This window comes from Antechinus flavipes, chromosome 1 (assembly GCF_016432865.1).
Source record: "Antechinus flavipes isolate AdamAnt ecotype Samford, QLD, Australia chromosome 1, AdamAnt_v2, whole genome shotgun sequence".
Classification (NCBI taxonomy): Eukaryota; Metazoa; Chordata; class Mammalia; order Dasyuromorphia; family Dasyuridae; genus Antechinus; species Antechinus flavipes.
In genome coordinates, this window is record NC_067398.1 from 643720577 (window position 1) to 643739583 (window position 19007).

General features: G+C 45.1%; 1 protein-coding gene across 1 annotated transcript in view; it reads right to left on the reverse strand.

Annotated features, from left to right (window-relative positions):
* TSNARE1 (t-SNARE domain containing 1) overlaps positions 1-19007 on the reverse strand; it is a 262831-nt gene that overhangs the window by 179231 nt on the left and 64593 nt on the right. Inside the window, exon 2 of the mRNA XM_051971168.1 lies at positions 5562-6059. Within this exon, the coding sequence (XP_051827128.1) occupies positions 5562-5964 (403 nt within the window). The 5' untranslated portion in view covers positions 5965-6059. The remainder of the gene's footprint in view (positions 1-5561; positions 6060-19007) is intronic.

The window sequence follows — 19007 nt, forward strand, 5'->3', positions numbered from 1 at the left end:
AAAAACGATTAAAAATAGCAAAGAAAAAGCCCTTGAAACATGTCTAACCCTTCCTAGGGGATCCCAAGGTGGGAAGGAAAGCACTTTCCACCCACCCTTCTGCACATATATAGAGTTTCTATTAACATCCTTTGTACCGTAAAGCATTAAACGTTCAATGTGTGTGTGACCTTGGGACTTCAAAGGGGGGAGGGAAGAGGGAGGGAGCAGGCTCCTAATCAGTGGTCCCCAAGGGTCCCTTCCTTTTCCAAATTTGGGATTCCAGAAGTTCCTAAATGTGCTGCTAGAACAACTTCTTCTATAATACTCTTGACATACCCACTCTATCACCTAAAAAAGGGAAATACTTTTATAAGTTACAGGCCTGCAGGCCATAGGTTTGTCTTCCAAGATGGAAGGCAACATCCATATATTCACAAAGCCCACTCCTTTTTTATGATCACAACCTCCTGATACAGCCACCAAGAAGAAGGCTCATGGTGGCCTGTGGGATCAAAATTGATGAGGAGGGGAGTAAGAGTTGCAGCTCAATCTGTGGTCAAGAGTTAGGCTCAGTTTGGGGCCTGGAATTGTGTATGAATAACAAAACACATTGTGGGAGGGAGGGGGGAGAAAGAGAAGGAAAATAACATCTAGGTACAAAAAATATTCATAGCAACTCTCAGGGCAAAACAATTGGAAATTGAGGGGATGCCCATCACTTGGGGAATGGCTCAATAAACTGTGGTATGTGTTTGGGATGGAATATTATCGTTTTCTGGGAAATAATGAGCAGGATGCTCTCAGGGGGGAAAAAAAAAACAATCTGGAAAGTCCTCCATGAACAAAGTGAAATGCACTATAAACAAAGTAATAGCAATGTTCTGGGATGACCAGCTGTGAATGACTGCTATTCTCAGTAATACAATCATCCACAATTACTCTGAAGGACTTAACGATGAAAAATCCTATCCACACCTAGAGAAGGAACTTCTTGTATCTGAATAAAGATCCGAATAAAGCTCTCTCTCTCTTTTTTCTTAATTTTTCTTAAGAGGTAGGAGATCTATGTTGTTTTCTTTTCATAATTTGACTTTTATGGAAATATTCTGCATAATTTCACAAGTGGTTTCTTAATTGTGGCTGGGTATAAGAGAGAGAATGGAGAACTTACATGTAAAAAAATTTCTTTTGAATGTAACTGAAGAAAATATTAAATAAATAATTTTTTAAAATAATTTTTTAAAAATTCAGTCTGGGCCTGGAATTGTGAATCAGTCTGTGACCAGGATTAGGATTCTGCAGATGACCAAAGTAAAAACCCACTATATGTCAGAGTTCAGTCTATAATTAGTCTATAATATATATAAATACATTAGAGGTAGGGTAATCAGGCATTGAAAGAACAGTTGCCTAAATAAAAATTTAGTTCAATAGACTCCAAAAATCACAGGAAGTTAAAGCTGGAAATAAGAGGATCCTTTAGGAATCCTGTTTTATGTCATGGACCTCCTTGGGCAGTTAAGGGAAGTTCCTGTACACTTTCTCAGGATAATAAAATAATATGTAAAAAATTACAAAAGTAACCAATTGTATTGAAATACTTATCAAAATAGTTATCAAAATTCTAAATCTTGAAAAAAGTTCATAGTCCCTAGATTAAGAACCCCTGATCTAACATACCTGTGATTTCAGTAAAATAGGAAACATGACTTTTTTCCTTTCAGCAGCTTAGGAGCAGAGCAGGGATTAGAACCCAAGTCTAAACATCTGTTAAGCACCATTTTATCATTAATCTTAGCGTTTGAAATGACCTCCAAGGCCAATTAATACAACTCCATAATCCAAATCACGAATCTCCTCTCTATCAACCCCACCAGCACATGCTCTAGTCCTGACTGGAAGACTTCTTATAATGGAGAACTTACAACTACAGCAGTCAATTGCATTTTTGCAGATCTCTGACTATCTAGCAGGTTTGGGTTTTACTGATGGTAGTTTCCTCTCCTACATTGTGCTGAATTCTAAATCTTGAAAACTTCTCCACAGCGGTCCTATTTCTAGCCTCTGGGGCCAAACAGGACAAATCAAATCCCTCTCCCATGGGAAGAGCCTTCAGATACTTAAGAGAGCTCTCATGCATCTCCTCCAAGCGGAAAATCTCCAGAGCCTTCACACAGCCTCAGCTCACCATCCTTCACCATTTTCACTAAAATGAGGAGCCCCTAAACTGAACCCAACGCTCTAAGATAAAGATGACAATTTATCCTTGAACTTGTAAAGCCGTCTGAGAGTCTGTGGCCTAAGGGGCCTTCTAGCTTTGATTTTCTGTGTTCTAAAAAGGAAGGAAGCCAGCATTTCTGTTGTTGAGTCATTTCAGTCCTGTCTGACTCTCCATGACCCCATTTGGGATTTCTTGGAGGGATTTGCCATTTTTTTTTTCCAGCTCATTTTACAGATGAGGAAACTGAGGCAAGGAGGATTGAGGGACTTACCCAGGGTCTCACAACTAGTTAATGTCTAAGGCTGGATTTGAACTCAGGAAGGTGAGTCTTTCTGACTTCAGTCCCAGTTCTTTGTCCACTGCACCACCTAAGTGCCTATTCTATTCCTGGCCCTTTGTGCTAAGCACTTCCACAAATAAAGTACCTTCTACCTCTATCAAAGGCTCAGCAAGATGATTCACAGTGGGTCTGAAGTCAACAAGACTCACCTTCCCAGGTTCAAATCCAGCATCAGACACTGACTTTGGGACCTTAGGCAGTCACTTCACCCTATTTGCCTCAGTTTCCTCATCTATAAAATGGGCTGAAGTCAAACATGATTAAAACACTAACAATAAAACTCTAGCATGACTCCAGGGTGCACATAATCCTGCATTTAGCCTCTTCACTAAGCTGTTCCAGGGATCAAAAAATCATAGACCTAGAGAGCAAAGGCCCTCAGAGGCCCTCAAGTCCAATCCTGTTATTTTTCAGGTAAGGAAACGGAGGCTCAGAATGGTAAGTCAATTGCCCAAGGCCACAGAGTTGTTAAGTATCAGAGGCAGGACTGGAAGCCAGTGAATGTGCTTTTCACCCTCCCAGCCGCCTCCTTAGTGTAAGCACCAAAGGGGAAAACGCAGGGGGAAGCACTAAGGGCAAAGAGCTCCGCGAGGGCCTCCTCAAAGCACCTCATATTTAACTCATCCGTGCTTTCTCCTTATAGCTCTTCTGTATGTCCTCATATGTGTCCTTGTCATGTCCCCTGTTGGAAGGGAAGCTCTTTCTGGGACGGCTGTTTCATTGCCTCTAGACCCCACACCTAGTGAAGGCCCTGGAACCCAGAGAGGGCTTAATGTGTATGGATGATCGGAGCACACACACACACACACACACACACACACACACACACACTCGTGACCGAGAACTGCTGGGAGTCAGGGATAGGCCGCAAAGCCTGGGGCAGCCACCTCTCCTCTGCCGGCCGCACTCCTGGGTGACAGACACTCAGTGTTTCTGGGACACCATCCTAATGGAATATTAATTTAATGCCTGCTTCCCTTGCTAAGGTCAAGTCAGGAGGACTTTTTGTACATGAAAAAAATAAATATTAATCCCTCTACGACTTGAGAAGGGAAGATGAAAAGAGGGTTGATTAGAGAGGCTAAGAGGATTTGCCTGGGGTATTCTCCAGCGGTAATTTCCTGGAGAGGTAGCTGGCCAGATGGCAACGTTCCCCGCGTTATTTCCTCACTGGCCTCTAACCTGGAGGAAAAGCCAGGTACAAGAGGCAGAGGCTGGTGCCAACCAGAATGTGTTCATAAGTGAAATTATGAGCAAACTCAATGTGGGTGGCTGGTCTAACTCTGCAACTGAGGTGGAGGGAAGCCAAGCAGAGGGGTGATTTTTAGTGGTCATTGCAATTGTCACCGCAACATCAATTATCAGAGAGAAAGGGAGGAGAGAAAGGGAAAGAAAAAGGGGAGAGGGAAAGAAAAGAGAGAGAAGAAAAGAAAGAGGGGGAGGAAAAGAAAAAGGGGAGAGAGAGAAATAAAGAAGGGGAGGGAAAGAAAGAAGGGAGAGGAAAAGAAAGAATGGTGAGGGAAAGAAAGAGGAGTGGGAAAGAGAAGATGGAGAAGAAAAGAAAGAGGGAGAGGAAAAGAAAAGGAAGAGAGAGAAATAAAGAGGGGGAGGGAAAGAAAGAAGGGAGAGGAAAAGAAAGAATGGCGAGGGAAAGAAAGAGAGGAGTGGGAAAGAGAAGAGGAAATGGAAAGAGGGGAGTGGGAAAAGAGGAGAAAGGGAAAGAAAAAAAAGGGGGAGAGGGAAAGAAAGAAGGGAGAGATAAAGACTCCTGCCTTCCCCATAGCACTCTGCCTTCTCAGTTCCCTCTTTCCTTTGTTACTCTACTCTTTCTTTACTTCTCAACTACTCTTCCCATAGTCCCATAGCAATGTCGCAGCCTCCAAAATGAAGTATTCTATACCCATGTCTCTCTCTCCATCACAGCTTCTACCCTCATGCAGGCGGGCCATATTATTTTCCACCTAAAGTAAGACAGTATCATCCCTGATATTTCCAATTCAGTCTATATATACTGTCACACTTATCTCCCTAAGGCACAGCTCTGATTGTCACCCCCCTACCCCATCCCTGCTCAAGAATCTTACACAACTCCCCATTGCTTAAAAGATAATATTCAAGCTTCCTCCCTGGAATTTAAGGTCCTCCGCAATCTGGACCAAGCCTTACCTCCCTCTCTCCCCTATAGTACAGTCCACACATGTACTATATACATTCCTAATCAATCAAGAAGCTTTTATTAAGAGCCTCCTAAATGCTAGGGTCTAATGCTCTAGCCCCTTAATTATGCTGCTGCTCCTGCCTCACAACACCTCTCCCTAGCCCTCTCACCTGTCCTTCAGAGCACAGCTCAAGTCTTATCTTCCTCCTCTCCATCCCAACATCCCAGTGATTGCTTCCCTCTCTTTATTCCTGTAGCATTAACAATCTCAAATAGCCATGTAGTTCTTGGGACAGACTGTTCATTCTTGCTCCAAAGGCATCCCTATCTTATTTTCACCAGCAGAAGATCAGCTCCTGGAAAGAGTATTTTAATCACTTCAACTTAATTCCTTTCCATGGCCTCCAGTGCCCAGACACAGATCCCCAAAAATGTTTGAGGATTCATCAGTAAAGCCACGTCTCTTCTCCCACCTTGGGATGTCAGTTCCCTCATCTGTAATGGTTGAAGTAGATGATCACTAAGGTTTCTTTTTCTAGCATTTTAGGTCACAGGATTGACAGATGAAGAAGAGGAAGAAGGATAAGGAATAAGAGAAGGGAGAGGCAGAGACAAAGTGAGAACTAAGAAGAGAAGGAAGAGGTAAGGGAACAAGGATGAGAAGAAGGAATGTGGAAGAGAAGAAAGAGAAAGATAGAAAGAGAAAGGAGAGCAGAAGGGGAAGGAGGAAGAGGATGAGCCAGAAGACACTGCCCTCTTCTCTAAGCATAGACCCTGGCAGGTGAGTTTCTCTTGTCTAGAAGACAAGGCTGGCTTTTCTTCGGATGGCATGGGTGCTGGTTGGAGCAGAGACAACTTACCCTTCTGAGCCTCAAGGCTGCAGCCCTCCGCTGGTCCAGCCTGGCAGGAGAAGGTCTTGGCCACCACCTGTTCCACGGGGGTGAGTGCCAGGGCCTGGGGCTTGCCTGAGCCAGGGCTGTGGGCCGATTTGTGCAGGTCCCCCAGCTTCCTCCGCACCACAGCCCGCAGATCCCGCCATTTGTGTTTCAGATCCACGATGTCCCGACGGCAGTAACCCAAGGCATTCACTGCTTGCAAGATGCGGCTCCAGACCCGGTACTTGCGGGCTGGCTCGGCCTTCAGCAGCCCCGTCCCAAAGAGAAGCTGGTGGTGCTTGGTGACTTTGGACACTAGTACTTCTGTTTCCTGAGGACAGAAATTGGGCTTCCTCTTCTTAGCCCGAGTGGCACTGGGCCCGGCCATCCTGCTGGGAGGGGCAGCTGGGATGTCCTTTTGGGGGGCTCCGTCAGGAGAGGGAGGGTCAGGTGTCCAGTTGGCTTCCAGTGGGGAGAACAGCCCTGAAAAGGCACCAAAAGGCTAAGTGTTTAATGGCTCTTTGAAAAGGCCCACTCATTCCTAGGGATAGTGATTCCCAGGGGAATCTGCTGACATGAGGATCGTATGAGGATACGATTATCTGTCTACTCCTAATTGCTTTCTGAATCCACTCCCCAAAGAGACTCCTGGTTGCCAGATGATGAAGAGCAGGGGATGTGGCAGATTCTGTATTCTATCCAGCACCGAGCCCTCTGTTAATTCCCAGGGCAGGAAAATCTGAGTTCAAATCCCACTTGGTCATTTCTAACTGCGTATTCCTGGGCAAGTCACTTAAGCTCCATCCCCCTTTCCTCACTTGTAACACAGTAATGAACACAGCCTCTACCTCCCAACATGCTTGTGGGAGAATTTTTGCCAAGTACTTTGCAAATGGGAAGCTGGGAAGCACAGTAGAGAGAGTGACTGGCCCGGAGTCAAGAGGACTTGAGTTCAAACTTAGCTGATTAACCAGGGCAAGTTATTTAACCCTATTTGCCTCAGTCTCCTCATCTGTAAAATGAACTGGAGAAGGAAATGGCAAACCCCTCCAGTATCCTTGCCAGGAAAACCTCAAATAGGTTAAGAAGAGTTAGGCTTGACTGAAACAACTCAGCTACAAAAACTGCACAAATGCTTTGGCTACTTAAATTCCAGCTAGCTATTAGAAAGGGAACTGACCTTAAGATCAAAAAACCTGAGTTCAAATTCTAGTTGTGATATTTACTAGCTCTATGAACCTGAATAAATCTATCTCCTAGGCTATCAAAGAAGGAACTAGATTTGCTGGTCTCTAGTCCTTCCACGCTTAAATTTTATAAATTCTTTCTGTACTCAGCTTCTCCTGGAAACTCCTCCTGATGGTCCCAGCCCCCTCTCATTTCTTTGCAGTGCTGCCCCATTCCCCACCCCAGTCTCAAACAGAATAGAGTTTAGCACCTAGTGATCACCTTCTGCTCTAAGGCCTCCTCATGGCCTGGAGGTGGCCCTGGGCTCTCTGAAGCTGTGCCAGAGGTTCAGTCAAGTTGGAAGGGTTTCTAGTGTGCACCCGACCCAGGCTCTGAATCTTAACTTTGGCCAAGAGTAAGAGCGGCTGACTCAGGAGAGCCTGCTGGAGGGAAATCACAGACACTTACAGTAACAAAGTATGGCGTGTTATCTAATCTCAAGCTGTTAGACACAGACTCAGAAGCAGATACCTGGGCTGTTGTCTTATCTCTCCAACTAGACCCTATCTGGGAATCAGGCTTGGAAATACTTCTGAGGATATCTAACAAAATCCCTCCCTAATCAGGAATCCCTTCTACTCATCTCTAACAAAGGATCATCCAGAAGTTGTTAAAGCCCCCCAGTTCCAGGGCAGCTCACCCCACTTCTGGAAGGCCTTCCTCCCATCAAGCCTAAATCTCTTGCCCTCTGTTTAAGCCCCCTCCTCCCACTGGTGAGTTGCCCCCAGAATCTCTTTTTTGAGTAAGGGTCCCATTCAGTCATCTGCCATTCCTCTCCCAACTCTGCTTCTGACACTGGCCTTTACCACTACACCTCCAAGTGAGTATTTCCTTGCTACCCTCACTTTATAGCTCCTTCTCCCATTAGAATGCACACTCCTTGAGGAGTTGCCTTTATTTTTGCCTTTATTTATATTCCCAAAACCCAGCACAGTACCTGGCACCTGGTGAGCGCTTAATAAATTCTTGGTGACCAACTAATTCTATGTTTCAGCCATTTTTATTCATGGTCCTATGGTATGGGATCTAGGAGAGGACATTTTCCCCATGTGATAGCCCCAAAATTTCTCACAGATCCAGGACCAAGACACCTTAAGAGTTAAAGGATACCTTTAAAATAATCTAGTTAGTCCTCCTAATTTTCAGGTGAGCAGACTGAGGGTTAGATAAGACATGACATGCCCAAAGTGCAACAATAGATCTGGCATCAGTCAAGACTCAGACCCATAACTCAGTTCAAGCCTTTCTACTATATCCCCTGAGTCAGTTTACCCTTTCACGTTTATGAATCCTGTTACTTTGTGGAAGAAACCATAACTATCACCTTTATATCTCTGCTTCCTCCTGAGTAGAGGATTCTCACTTTTGATTCTCTCTTTCCTCCCAAGCTTCCCACCTGCCTGTCTCTTTTCTCCCTCTCCCTCTCTCACTTTTTCCCTCCCCCGCCCGTTTCTCTCTGTTTCCCTTTCCTTTCCTCCCTATCTTCCTCTTTTCTCTCTCACTCTTTCCCTCCCCCCCATTTCTCTGTCTCCCTCTCCTTTCCTCCTTCTCCTCTTTTCTCTCTCATTCTTTCCCTCCCCCCCATTTCTCTGTCTCCCTCTCCTTTCCTCCTTCTCATCCTCTTTTCTCTCTCATTCTTTCCCTCCCCCCCGTTTCTCTGTCTCCCTCTCCTTTCCTCCTTCTCATCCTCTTTTCTCTCTCATTCTTTCCCTCCCCCCCGTTTCTCTCTGTCTTCCTCTCCTTTCCTCCTTCTCTTCCTCTTTTCTCTCTCATTCTTTCCCTCCCCCCCGTTTCTTTTGTCTCCCTCTCCTTTCCTCCTTTTCTTCCTCTTTTCTCTCTCACTCTCTCCCTCCATCCATCTTTCCTTCCCTTCTTCCCTCTGTACACCACCCCCTTTTATGTCCATAGAATGCCATTGTCAAAAAGATTCGTATAAACCCTGCAACCCAACCTCTCATTTTACAGAAGTAGAAATTGAGGCCCAGGAGTTCAAGCAGTTTGCTCAAGGTCACACAAATGGAGCAAAAGGCAAAGCCAGGGTTCTATGAAGTTTTCTCTTTCCTCTCTCTCTCTGTCTCTATTCTTTAACCGTTTTCTTCTATATCTTCATCTTTCTCTCCCTCCCATAGCTCAAATCTCTCTGCAAACATGTGGAAAGCCATTTGGGTAAACAGTACTTAAAAATACAAAACACTTTCAGAAGGCAAGCAACCATGGAGCCGAACTCCCCTTTCTTCAGTTTCTTGACAATGGCTCCCCATCTCCACCTAAGTCCTCAGTCAGGGAGATCACTGGCTTAGGTTTGCCATTGCACACGGCCTGCAGCCCACTAAGAACTGATAAAGACTGTGTAAACTGGGGAGAGATTGGGTGGAAGGCCAACTCTGTTTAAAGAAGCCTTCTGCCTCCGTCTGAAAGGAGACGCTCTCTATGCCAGCGTGAAGCAGGCGGAGATAGGAAGGATTCCCCGATTCTTCCCAGTGTGGCTCTGCAGGCCTGACCAGCATCCCACAGGGCCTCCTGTCACCAGGCAGGACTGCACCGAAAGCACTGCTTTTAGCAGATACAGCCTTCTCTGGGCCAGATACTCCACAAGCTCCCCTGTTTACCAACACTGATGGGGGGGCCTTAACCCTCAGCCTTCTCCAAGAAATTCAGATTCTCCGAATTCCATCTTCCCCACCGCGCCCTGTTCTGTGCGGCGCATGGATGGACCACCGCCCTTTGGACAACAACATCAGGCAGCCCTGAAGATGCTTGTTGGAGCACACTGATAAACAGGACCCTGCTCATGGGGACGGCTCCCAGGAGCCTTTGCTACATTCCTTGGACAACAACAGGGCATTACCACCGAGACCCAAGCCTGGCAGGGACCACTCGCACAACGGCACAGGCCAAGAGGGGAAGACACACCCAGGAAACTGGCTTGGACCCATGTTCTCTCTCTTCTTCCAGACTAAACTCCTGGAATCCCAAGACATCAGAGCTGAAGGTGACCTGACACAGAGTCAGCAGGAACACAGCTGCTCCAATCCCAGCCTCCAACGCCCAGACCATGTCGGCTTCTGCATTATGCTGTTCTCCCCTCATTTTAGAGATGGGCAAAGTTAAGTTCCCAAGTAGGCAGATGACCTGCACAGAGTCATTTATTTGTTCAGGAAATAGATGCCAGCACTGGAACTTGGGCATTCCGACTCCAAGGCTTGCTCTCTTTCCCCCTGATCAAACCCCTCACCTTTGTGACTAATCAGTTCAATATAAGGAAGAGCTTCCTAACTAGGTGCGTGACTAGACAAGACACTTAAACTCTGTTTATCTGTTTCCTTGAATGTAAAATGGGGAACAACTGCACCTACCAGGTGGTTGTGAGAATAACATGAGATATTAGCAGAGCACTCAATACAGTGCCCAGCACTTTGTTGTTCTTGGGTCGTTGTTCAGTCATGGCTGATTCTTCATGACTCTGTTTGGAGTTTTTGTGGCAGAGATACTGGAGTGGTTTGCCATTTCCTTCCCCAGCTCAATTTGCAGCTAAGGAAACTAAGGCAAACAGGTGGTTAAGAGACTTACCCAGGGTCACACAGCTAGTAAGTGTCTCAGGCTGGATCTGGATGCACAAAGATGAGTCTTCCTGACTTTAGGCCCAGCACTCTATCCCCTGTACCACCTAGCTGCACTATATAGTGCAAAGTGGGTGCTCCATAAATGGCTGTACTCTTCCTTTCTTTTCCCATCCCTTTTCATGTCTTTCTATTCACAAGTGAACAGACTGCCCCTGGAAATAGTGAGTTCCCCATAGCCAGAGATCTTCAAGAAGAGGATATATACCTGTCAAAGATGCCATGGAGAGCATAAGAAATAGCAGCATATTTTTCTTGTGCAGCATAGTATTTGTGGAAATACATATAGAAGAACTGCACATGTTTAACAACATATATTGGATTATTTGCCGTTTAGGGGAGGGGGTGGGGAGAAGGGAGGAGAAAAAAATCTGGAACATAAGGTTTTGCAAGGGTGAATGTTGAAAATTGTCTATGCATATGTTTTGAAAATAAAAATTTTAATTTTTAATACTAATAAGAAAAGAAATAGCATTATATAATAAGAACCCTAGATTTTGCATCAGATCTGGATTTGAATCCTAGCTCTGAAGTACCTAAGTACCCTTGCACAAGTTACTGAAGGAGTGGACTTGATGACTTCCAGCTACAGAAGAAAGAGGGGGTTGGACTCAAGGTCAGGAGACTTTGAAGCCTTCCTCAGACGCTCATAAGTTGCATGACCATAAGCAAGTTTCTTCACTTCTCAGGCCTTAGTTTCCTCATCTATAAAAATGGGAACAATAACTATTACCCTATCTACCTCACACAGGCCTTTAAATGCTAAAGAATGCTAAGTTGTTTTTGTTCTATTAAAAGACTGGCCTGTACCCATGTTGCTATGGTTGCTATATGGACTCTTCAATGGGCTGAGGAGGATCAGCCAGGATGCCCTCTCAGACCTCCCTGTTCTGAGGGATTATATTCCTGTTGCACTGTACGGTCTTTGATGGTAGGGATTGTTTTCTCTTACGCCCTCCCCCCTCCCCCATATATGTATATGTATGTGTGTTTTCTTTTACAGACATATATGTAAAAGAAAAAGAATCACTATTTTATTAATGGGAGTGGTGTGGGCTTTTTCCTGGGGAAAGGGTCTCAAAATGGGAAAGCCAGGGTGTCAAAATGCAAGGCAGCAGGTTTAAGAAGGAAGAGCTCAGAGTTCCACTCAAGAACAAGAGGTCTATCCCTCAGACCAGGCTCTCCCTGTGGGCAGGATGCTCCCAGCCCCTTGGGTGGAGCCCACAGCCACAGAGAAAGCACTATCACCACTCTTCTCAAAGAAACCCGCCAAGCCGTGCAGTGCCTAATAAATTCCTAGTTATCCATTACAGCCATCACCCTGAGCGAGATACCAAAGAAATTGCATCAGCCAAAGTGATCATTACCCAAGACAACTGGGTTTTTAAGGAGACTGAGGAGGAGGAGTCTCCAAGGAGCTCAGGCTAATAATAATAATTTGCATTGGCAGTACCTCCCCAGAGCCCCTAGAGCTTTCACCAACACTCCAGTAACATACAGCTCTCCCCTCTCCCTCTGCTCCAAATCCTTCCTCTAAAGGGTTCCAGGATGGGGGACTCATGGCCACTTAGCCCAAAGACATAGGATCTATAGGTATAGATTCATCAAGCAGGAAGGCAGGTTTCTTCATTTATACAGATAGAACCGCCAGTGATTAGACACTCCCTGGCTCAAACATTTCAATGGTCTCTATCTTGCTCAGTTTCTCCAGCATTACAACAGGTATTTAACAAATATTTGAATTTGAATGCAATGCCTTCCATCCCTCACCCCAATGGTAATGGCAGTTGGACCTCCTCACTTAGCCCTTTATTTGTCCCACTTTTAGGTACTTAATGTCTTAATGTGTCCTGTAACTATTGTTGAGTTGTATTAAGTGCTTTCTGATTCTTCAATGCTTCAGACTCCAGAGTCATACAGTATAAAACATCAAATCACCAAGCCAGGATTCAAACAAAAGGCTCTCGATCCATAGCTACCCATCAATTGATTCTCTTCTTGAGCCTAGGTGTCAGGCAGCTAGGTGGCACAGAGGAGGAAACATCTTCCTGAGTTTAAATCTAGACTCACACACTTCCTAGCAAGTCACTTCCCTGTTTACCTGTTTCCTCATTTGTAAAATGAGCTACAGAAGAAATGGCCAACCATTCCAATCTCTTTGCTGAGAAAACCTCAAATGGGGTCACCAAGAGTCAGACAACAGAAACAAAAAATGCACCAGGCAGTAGGTTAAGCTCTGAGAATACTCAGACACAAATGAGATAGCCATGCCCTTGAGGAGCTTACTATCTCCCATGACAACATGTACACATAAAAGCAAAAACAAAATATATGCAACATAAATAAGCTAATTTTGGAGCCAAGGGGGTCACTGACAGCTAAGGAGGATCAGCAACGGCCTCTCTCATGAAGGTCACCCTTAACCTAAGCTCTGAAGAAAGGAGGGATTATAAGAGGCAAGAAGCAAGTAAATTCCAAATGTGGGAGAACAAAGTTTTGGGGATGAGAAGAGCAGCAAAAGGCTAGTGTGGAAGGACTGTAAGCCTATGAAGATGAAAATATAAAACAAGCCTAGAAAGAACAAGAAAACAGAGCATCAACTATTGTAGCCAAGAGAGACAAAACATTACAGATGGATATTAAAGGTCATCTGGTGAAGCATTCTCTTCTAAATATAAGAAAACCAAGACCCAAAGATACTAAGTAATTTTCCCAGACTCATAAAGGAAATAGGTAGATTATCTTAGGTGTCTACAAATCTCCATTTCTATCTAAAGTTTAGAAGACACTCTGGTGTCTGGTAGATTAGGTGGGTAATGTTTATGGAAAGAAATAAGAAAACACTGAAAAATGGTACTAGGATGGGGGAAAGTCTGGAGTTGGCAGGGATCTTTGGCAAGATGAGGTACAAAGCTTAGGTACATCTTTGCCCTCAGAGATTTTATAGTATGGTCAGAGATGATCCCTGCCTACAGAGTTCGAAAGAGTTGACCCAGGGCCCAGAGAACAGACTTGTTCTGCCCAAGAGGGCAGAATTAAGCTCAAGGGGGAAATGGCAGGGAGATTGATTTTACTCAGCTACAGATCAACTAGCTACTGATAGCCAGAATGGCAGCCCAGTGGGCTGCCTGTTAGCTCCCCATTATTGTAGGCACTCAGGCAGGTCTACATGATCATTTGTCTAAAGTCTCTTAAGACCCCTCCACCTCTGAGGTTCCATTAGTCTGGGACTCTATAATGCCCTAATCTGAAAGGCTGAACAGATGAAGTCCCAAGATGATTTGACAAAAGACTAATAAACTTCAAGAAGTTTTCCTGACTAAACAATTAGTCTCTCAAGTAGGCAGGCAGTAAGCATTTATTAAGTGCCTAGTATGTGCTAAATAAGCATAGTGCCTTCACAATCAGCCTATCAGTCAGGCAATAAGCATTTATTAAGTGCCTATTATGGGTTAGCCATGGTGTTCAGTTCTAGAAGTCAAAGAAAGGAGAAAAAAAAAAAAAAAACAATCAGTCCATGCTCTTAAAGAGCCATTCTAATGGGGGAAACTTGAACAAGTATGCACAAACAAGACATAGAAAGATAAATTGGAGATAATCACCAAAAGACATCAGCATTAAAAGGGACTAGGAAAGGCTTCTTGTGGATGATGGGATTTTCACTGAGATTTGAAAGAATCCAGGGAAGCCAAGAAGTTCACATAAAGAGGGAGAAAATGGAGGTGCAGAAAAATATATGTATCAGATTAGATTGGATCAGATGCCCACAGTTTTTACTGTGACTGACTCTCTTTAGCTCCCTCCTAGCTCTGGAAATGATGGCTCCACGCAGAAGTCACCACATAAAAAGATGAGAAGGACAGAAGGAGGTAATGTTGAGGCCGCATTGGGACAGATGGGCATGTTACTGCTATGGTTTTTGTCCCTCTATCCCAACTGGTCTGTGAGAAGTATGGCAGGGCCCTGGTCTGTAGCTGAATACTCATTCAATACAGATCTCTGCCCCTCTTGTCCTCCTCTCTCCCCACCCCCCACCAAGGCTTCCACAAGGCCCAAGATCCCACCATTGTTTCTTTTTTATTGAAAGTACCTGATAAACTGCAAAAATATCTCTAGGAAGGACAACAAATAAAACTACTTAAGAGCCAAAAATATAATAGTCAATCTCCTTGCATATGTCAAGCTTTATATGCCCAGTACAGAACTGGCTTCTTCAATCCTTGTCTGGCAATTCTGCCCGGGAAGCTTTGGATGCCCACTCTTGCCTACCATAACATACCTGTTAGAAATACCAAACAAGCCATCCAGAGAAGGCTATTGTTTCTTTATTTCTCACTCACAGTCTCATGTGTGTACGTCTGGTTGAGATTCCTAAAGACAGGCGATGCTCTCTTTACAGTACCTAGAACAGTTACAGACATTCAGTGACCAGACAATATCTGGGATACTGAGGGTGATGAAGAAAGCAGTGATGGGCCCGTTAAGGACCGCTGGCAGTTACCGTAACCATGGCACCGATGTTGGTCACAGCAGTGGTGGTGATGGTGAGCCCAACCGCAATGGGATATGTTGAATTCAGTGACAAGGACCACTCTTCCACTAATGACACTGGTACCGATAATGATGATGGCGGCTGTGGGGGTAAGGAAGGTGGCAGAGGAGATGGCAGGAGGAGGAGGAGGAGGATAGCCTTCAGAGTCACACTAATTTCTTGCCTCTTCCCCAGCCAGAGGATGCCCAGGAAACGGCTTGTGTCTCTTTCTATCGTGAGGTCTGTCCACCTCCCCTTCTCTACCTTCTCTCCTTCACTCACAAGCTGTCAGACTAACCTTCCTTAAGCATCAATACGTTCCTACAATTTTTCTGTTTCAGACGCGAGCACTCAGGGATCACAGAGCCCAGAAGATAAGGCGGATGGCACAGGACATCTTGCAAGGCAGAGACAGGTGCAGAACACAATGGAGAGATGCCTGCATCCTAAGAACCTTGAGCCTTTTCTCTCAAATAAACTTCAGCAGTTCGGACCCATGTGTCCCGAGACTAGAACGCACAGGTTTTGGCCACCCCATGGCCTGCTCAGGAGTAATCCCCAGACTTCTCTGTGGAGCTTTGTGATCATGGTAACCACTGCAGAGAAGATGCAATCTCGTATAAGAGGGAGTTTTCTCTTTCCTCCCAGACTGCCCTACCACCGACTTCACTATTGCTCCCATGTTTATGACTCCAGGGTTACGCCTGATTCTTCCTTTTTCTTCATGCTCATCTCAGCTCAGTTCCCAGCTCCTCTTGACTCTATCCTCCCACTATCTCACTCATATGTCCTTTACTCTCTAGTCCCTCAGCCTCCTCTATCATGTCTACCTAGCACAGGTCCTCATTACCATTATAGAGGCTTTTAAACAGATTTTCTGCTTCTTCTGTCCCCCTTTCTTCACAATGCTGACAGTCATTCTTTATAAGGCTACCAATATAATCCTCTTTGTGTAGAGATCTGCTCATGTTACTCCCCTTGTTACTCAATGTTACTCATGTTACTCAAAAACCTTCAGCAGCTCACTAATATCTCCCAAATGAAATTCAAACTCCTTAACCAAAAACCTTCAAAGGAACTCAATATAGTAATTTTAATAATAAACCTGAGCAGTTGTGCATAGTCTGACTTCAGATGACAATTTTTTTTTCTTCTAATGATATACTCCATAGAGGATGGTTCTGAATGAAAGGTCAAGTACACAGTGCTAGTAGTGACCTCAAAGCCCTTTCCTTTATCCACCTACTGAGTCCATGAAAGTCATCATGGGTCACAGATACCTATGGACTGGTATCCTTGACAGGAGAGACCCTCAAAGGCCTTCATCTTCCCCAAATAGCACCCTTTTCCAGAAAAGCTGGACCAGCAGGCCTGGTGTATACACAGAAGAAATAAGACAAAGAGATTAAATTGGAGGAGGTTTAGTATAGTGAACTGGAGTCAGTCAGAAGACTTGTACTTGATCCAGTCTTCTTATCAACTGTCCCCTGGATGGCTATGGTCAAATCTTTTGGGAGTCTCTATTGTCTCACCTGCAAAATGAGAGTTTTCTAAAGTCCTTTCCAGCTCTAACAGTATTGTCTTGGGTCTCTTCTGGCCCTGTCATTCTATACTTGGATCCTTTTCTTTTAGAGCCTGGGACTCACTCTGATTCTGGACCACAGGAAGAAGCAGAGGGTGAAGGCTCAGATGCCAGAGAAATGAAGACCCAGAGCAGAAAACAGATTTGCCAAATGTCCCCCTGTAAGACTGTGACAATGGCAATGCTCAAACCAAGGACTCTTGACATTCAGAATCACTAGTAGTTGTCTCTTTCTTGCCTCTATCCCACCCAGAGGATGCCCAGAAAATGGGTGGTGTCTCTATTGTGACAGGCCCCAAGAGGTCTGCCCACCTCCCCTTTCTCTACTTTCATCCATCTTTTACATGCTGTCAGATTAACCTTCCTTAAGCACGGTTCTTCCCAATGCTCCAGATTTGGGCAAGCTGTCTAACCTTCCTGGGACTTACACCTGTAAAATGAGACCACACTGGACTACTTGGCCACTGGGGTCCCTTCCAGCTCAGGAACTACAAGTCCTCCCGATGAGCTGAACACGCAAGGCAGGAGGAACCTTATAGACCTCCTACTCTGGTGTCTTTCTCTGCCTTACAGATAAACTGAGGCCCAAGGTCACCCACTGCATTAGTGAAAGCATGAGGGCTCTGGCAGAGACAGGTTTAATGAAAGGCACTGATTCTCTGGATGATGATTTCCTGCTAAAGGGCAGGACAAGCACTGATTTAAATCACAGATTTATAGTTAGTAATAACAATGATTAGTATTCGACCTTCCACTGGTGTAGTGCTTTTAATGTTCACAAAGTGCTTTGAAACTGGAGGCTGACCAGAATGGGGAGGGGCTGGAGCCCAGCCTGGGAAAAGCTGGCAGTTGTTGAAGCCTGGAGAGGAGAGGACTGAAGGGGACATCGTCAGGCCTTCAAAGAGCTGAAGGGCTGTCATGCCAAAGAGGGCCCTGGCTAGCTTTGCTGGACCCAAGAGGGCAAGGTTTGGGCTAATGGGGGCTTGGGGGCAGCGAAGAGCTTTATGGCAGATTTGGGTTCCACTAGAGGACAAACTTCCCAGCAATTCATGTCCAAAGTGCCATGTCCTGTCTCAGAGGGCCTTTCTATCCCTGACTATATAAGCATTTTCCAGGGATGTGGCAGAGTTAAAACTATAACTACTGATGCTTCGGGCCTCAGCCCAAGAGATAGTCTGGGACCTGAAGTCAGAAGACCTGCATTCAAATTATGGCCCCATGTACTTCTAGCCATATGACCCTCTTCAAGTCCCTTATCACTGTTTGCCTCAGGTTCAGCTCTAAAACAGGGGTGATCACCTGTGTCCAAGGGTGGTGGTGAGGGGCAAACGAGGCTCTGTGAAGGCTTAACACCACGCCTGGCCCATAAGGACATATAAGTGTTAGTCATTATTACTGTCATCAGTGGGGAAGAACTCCACCGTGGGCTTGTCAGGATGCCCATTTATTCCCCAGGCATCAGATGCGGCTGGTGACACAGGAGGTAGAGTGCTGAGCCTGGAGCCAGGCCAAATCGGGGCTCAAACATTGGCCGTGTGATCCTGAGCAAGTCACTTTACCTCTTATTTCCACAACTGTACAATGGGCATAATGACAGCAAAGTTATTGTGGGGATCAGATGCAATCATACTTGGAAAGAGTGGTTGGCACACGGGTATTAATTATGCAGATACCTGTTCCTGCTCCTCTTCTCCCTTTATCTGATATGATAGAGCACTGTATTTGCAGTCTGAGAGCTGGTCCCAGCTCCTCTGCTTACCAGCTATAGGACGAGAGGAACAGTCCCCTCATCTCCACAGGCCTTGGTTCCCTCTTCTACAACAGACAAGTTTGGACAAGGTGACTCTTTTAAATACCTTCTACTATCTACAAACCCATGAGCTCACTATGAGAAATGGATCTCTCTGGGCTCATTTTAAATCAGAACCAGGCAAAAGAGAGGGCAGAGGCATTGAGGCTGAAGGTCACCTGGTGAAGGATGTAAAGGTTTCTCTCCACATCATCATTTCAACAGAAGATTCTATGAATCAGGGACTGCCCAGAGAGCTGGGCAATGTTTTACAGAGAGATCAAGCAGCTTGCCTGTGGTCACACAGTAAAATGATAGGAAAGATTTAACTAGAATAAAGGCTTTTGAAACTGTAAGAAGGGCAGTCTCTCCAGTGGGCTACAAGAGAATGCAAATCACACTTTCATTATTTTGAAATTTTTGAGCCTGGGGGTCATAAAGTCATGGATCTTAAATCTCAAAGATGACCTCAAGGGATAAATAGTACAACTGTTTCTTTTTACAGATGAGAAAACCGAGGCTCAAGAAACTATCTATCAGACTGTGCAAATAGGTGGTGCAGTGGAGCAAATGCTAGACCTGGAGTCAGAAAGGCCTGAGTTTGGATCTGGTCTCAGACATTCAGACAAGTCACTTAATATAAGTCTGTCTTGGTTTCCCCTTCTGTAACACAGGAATAATA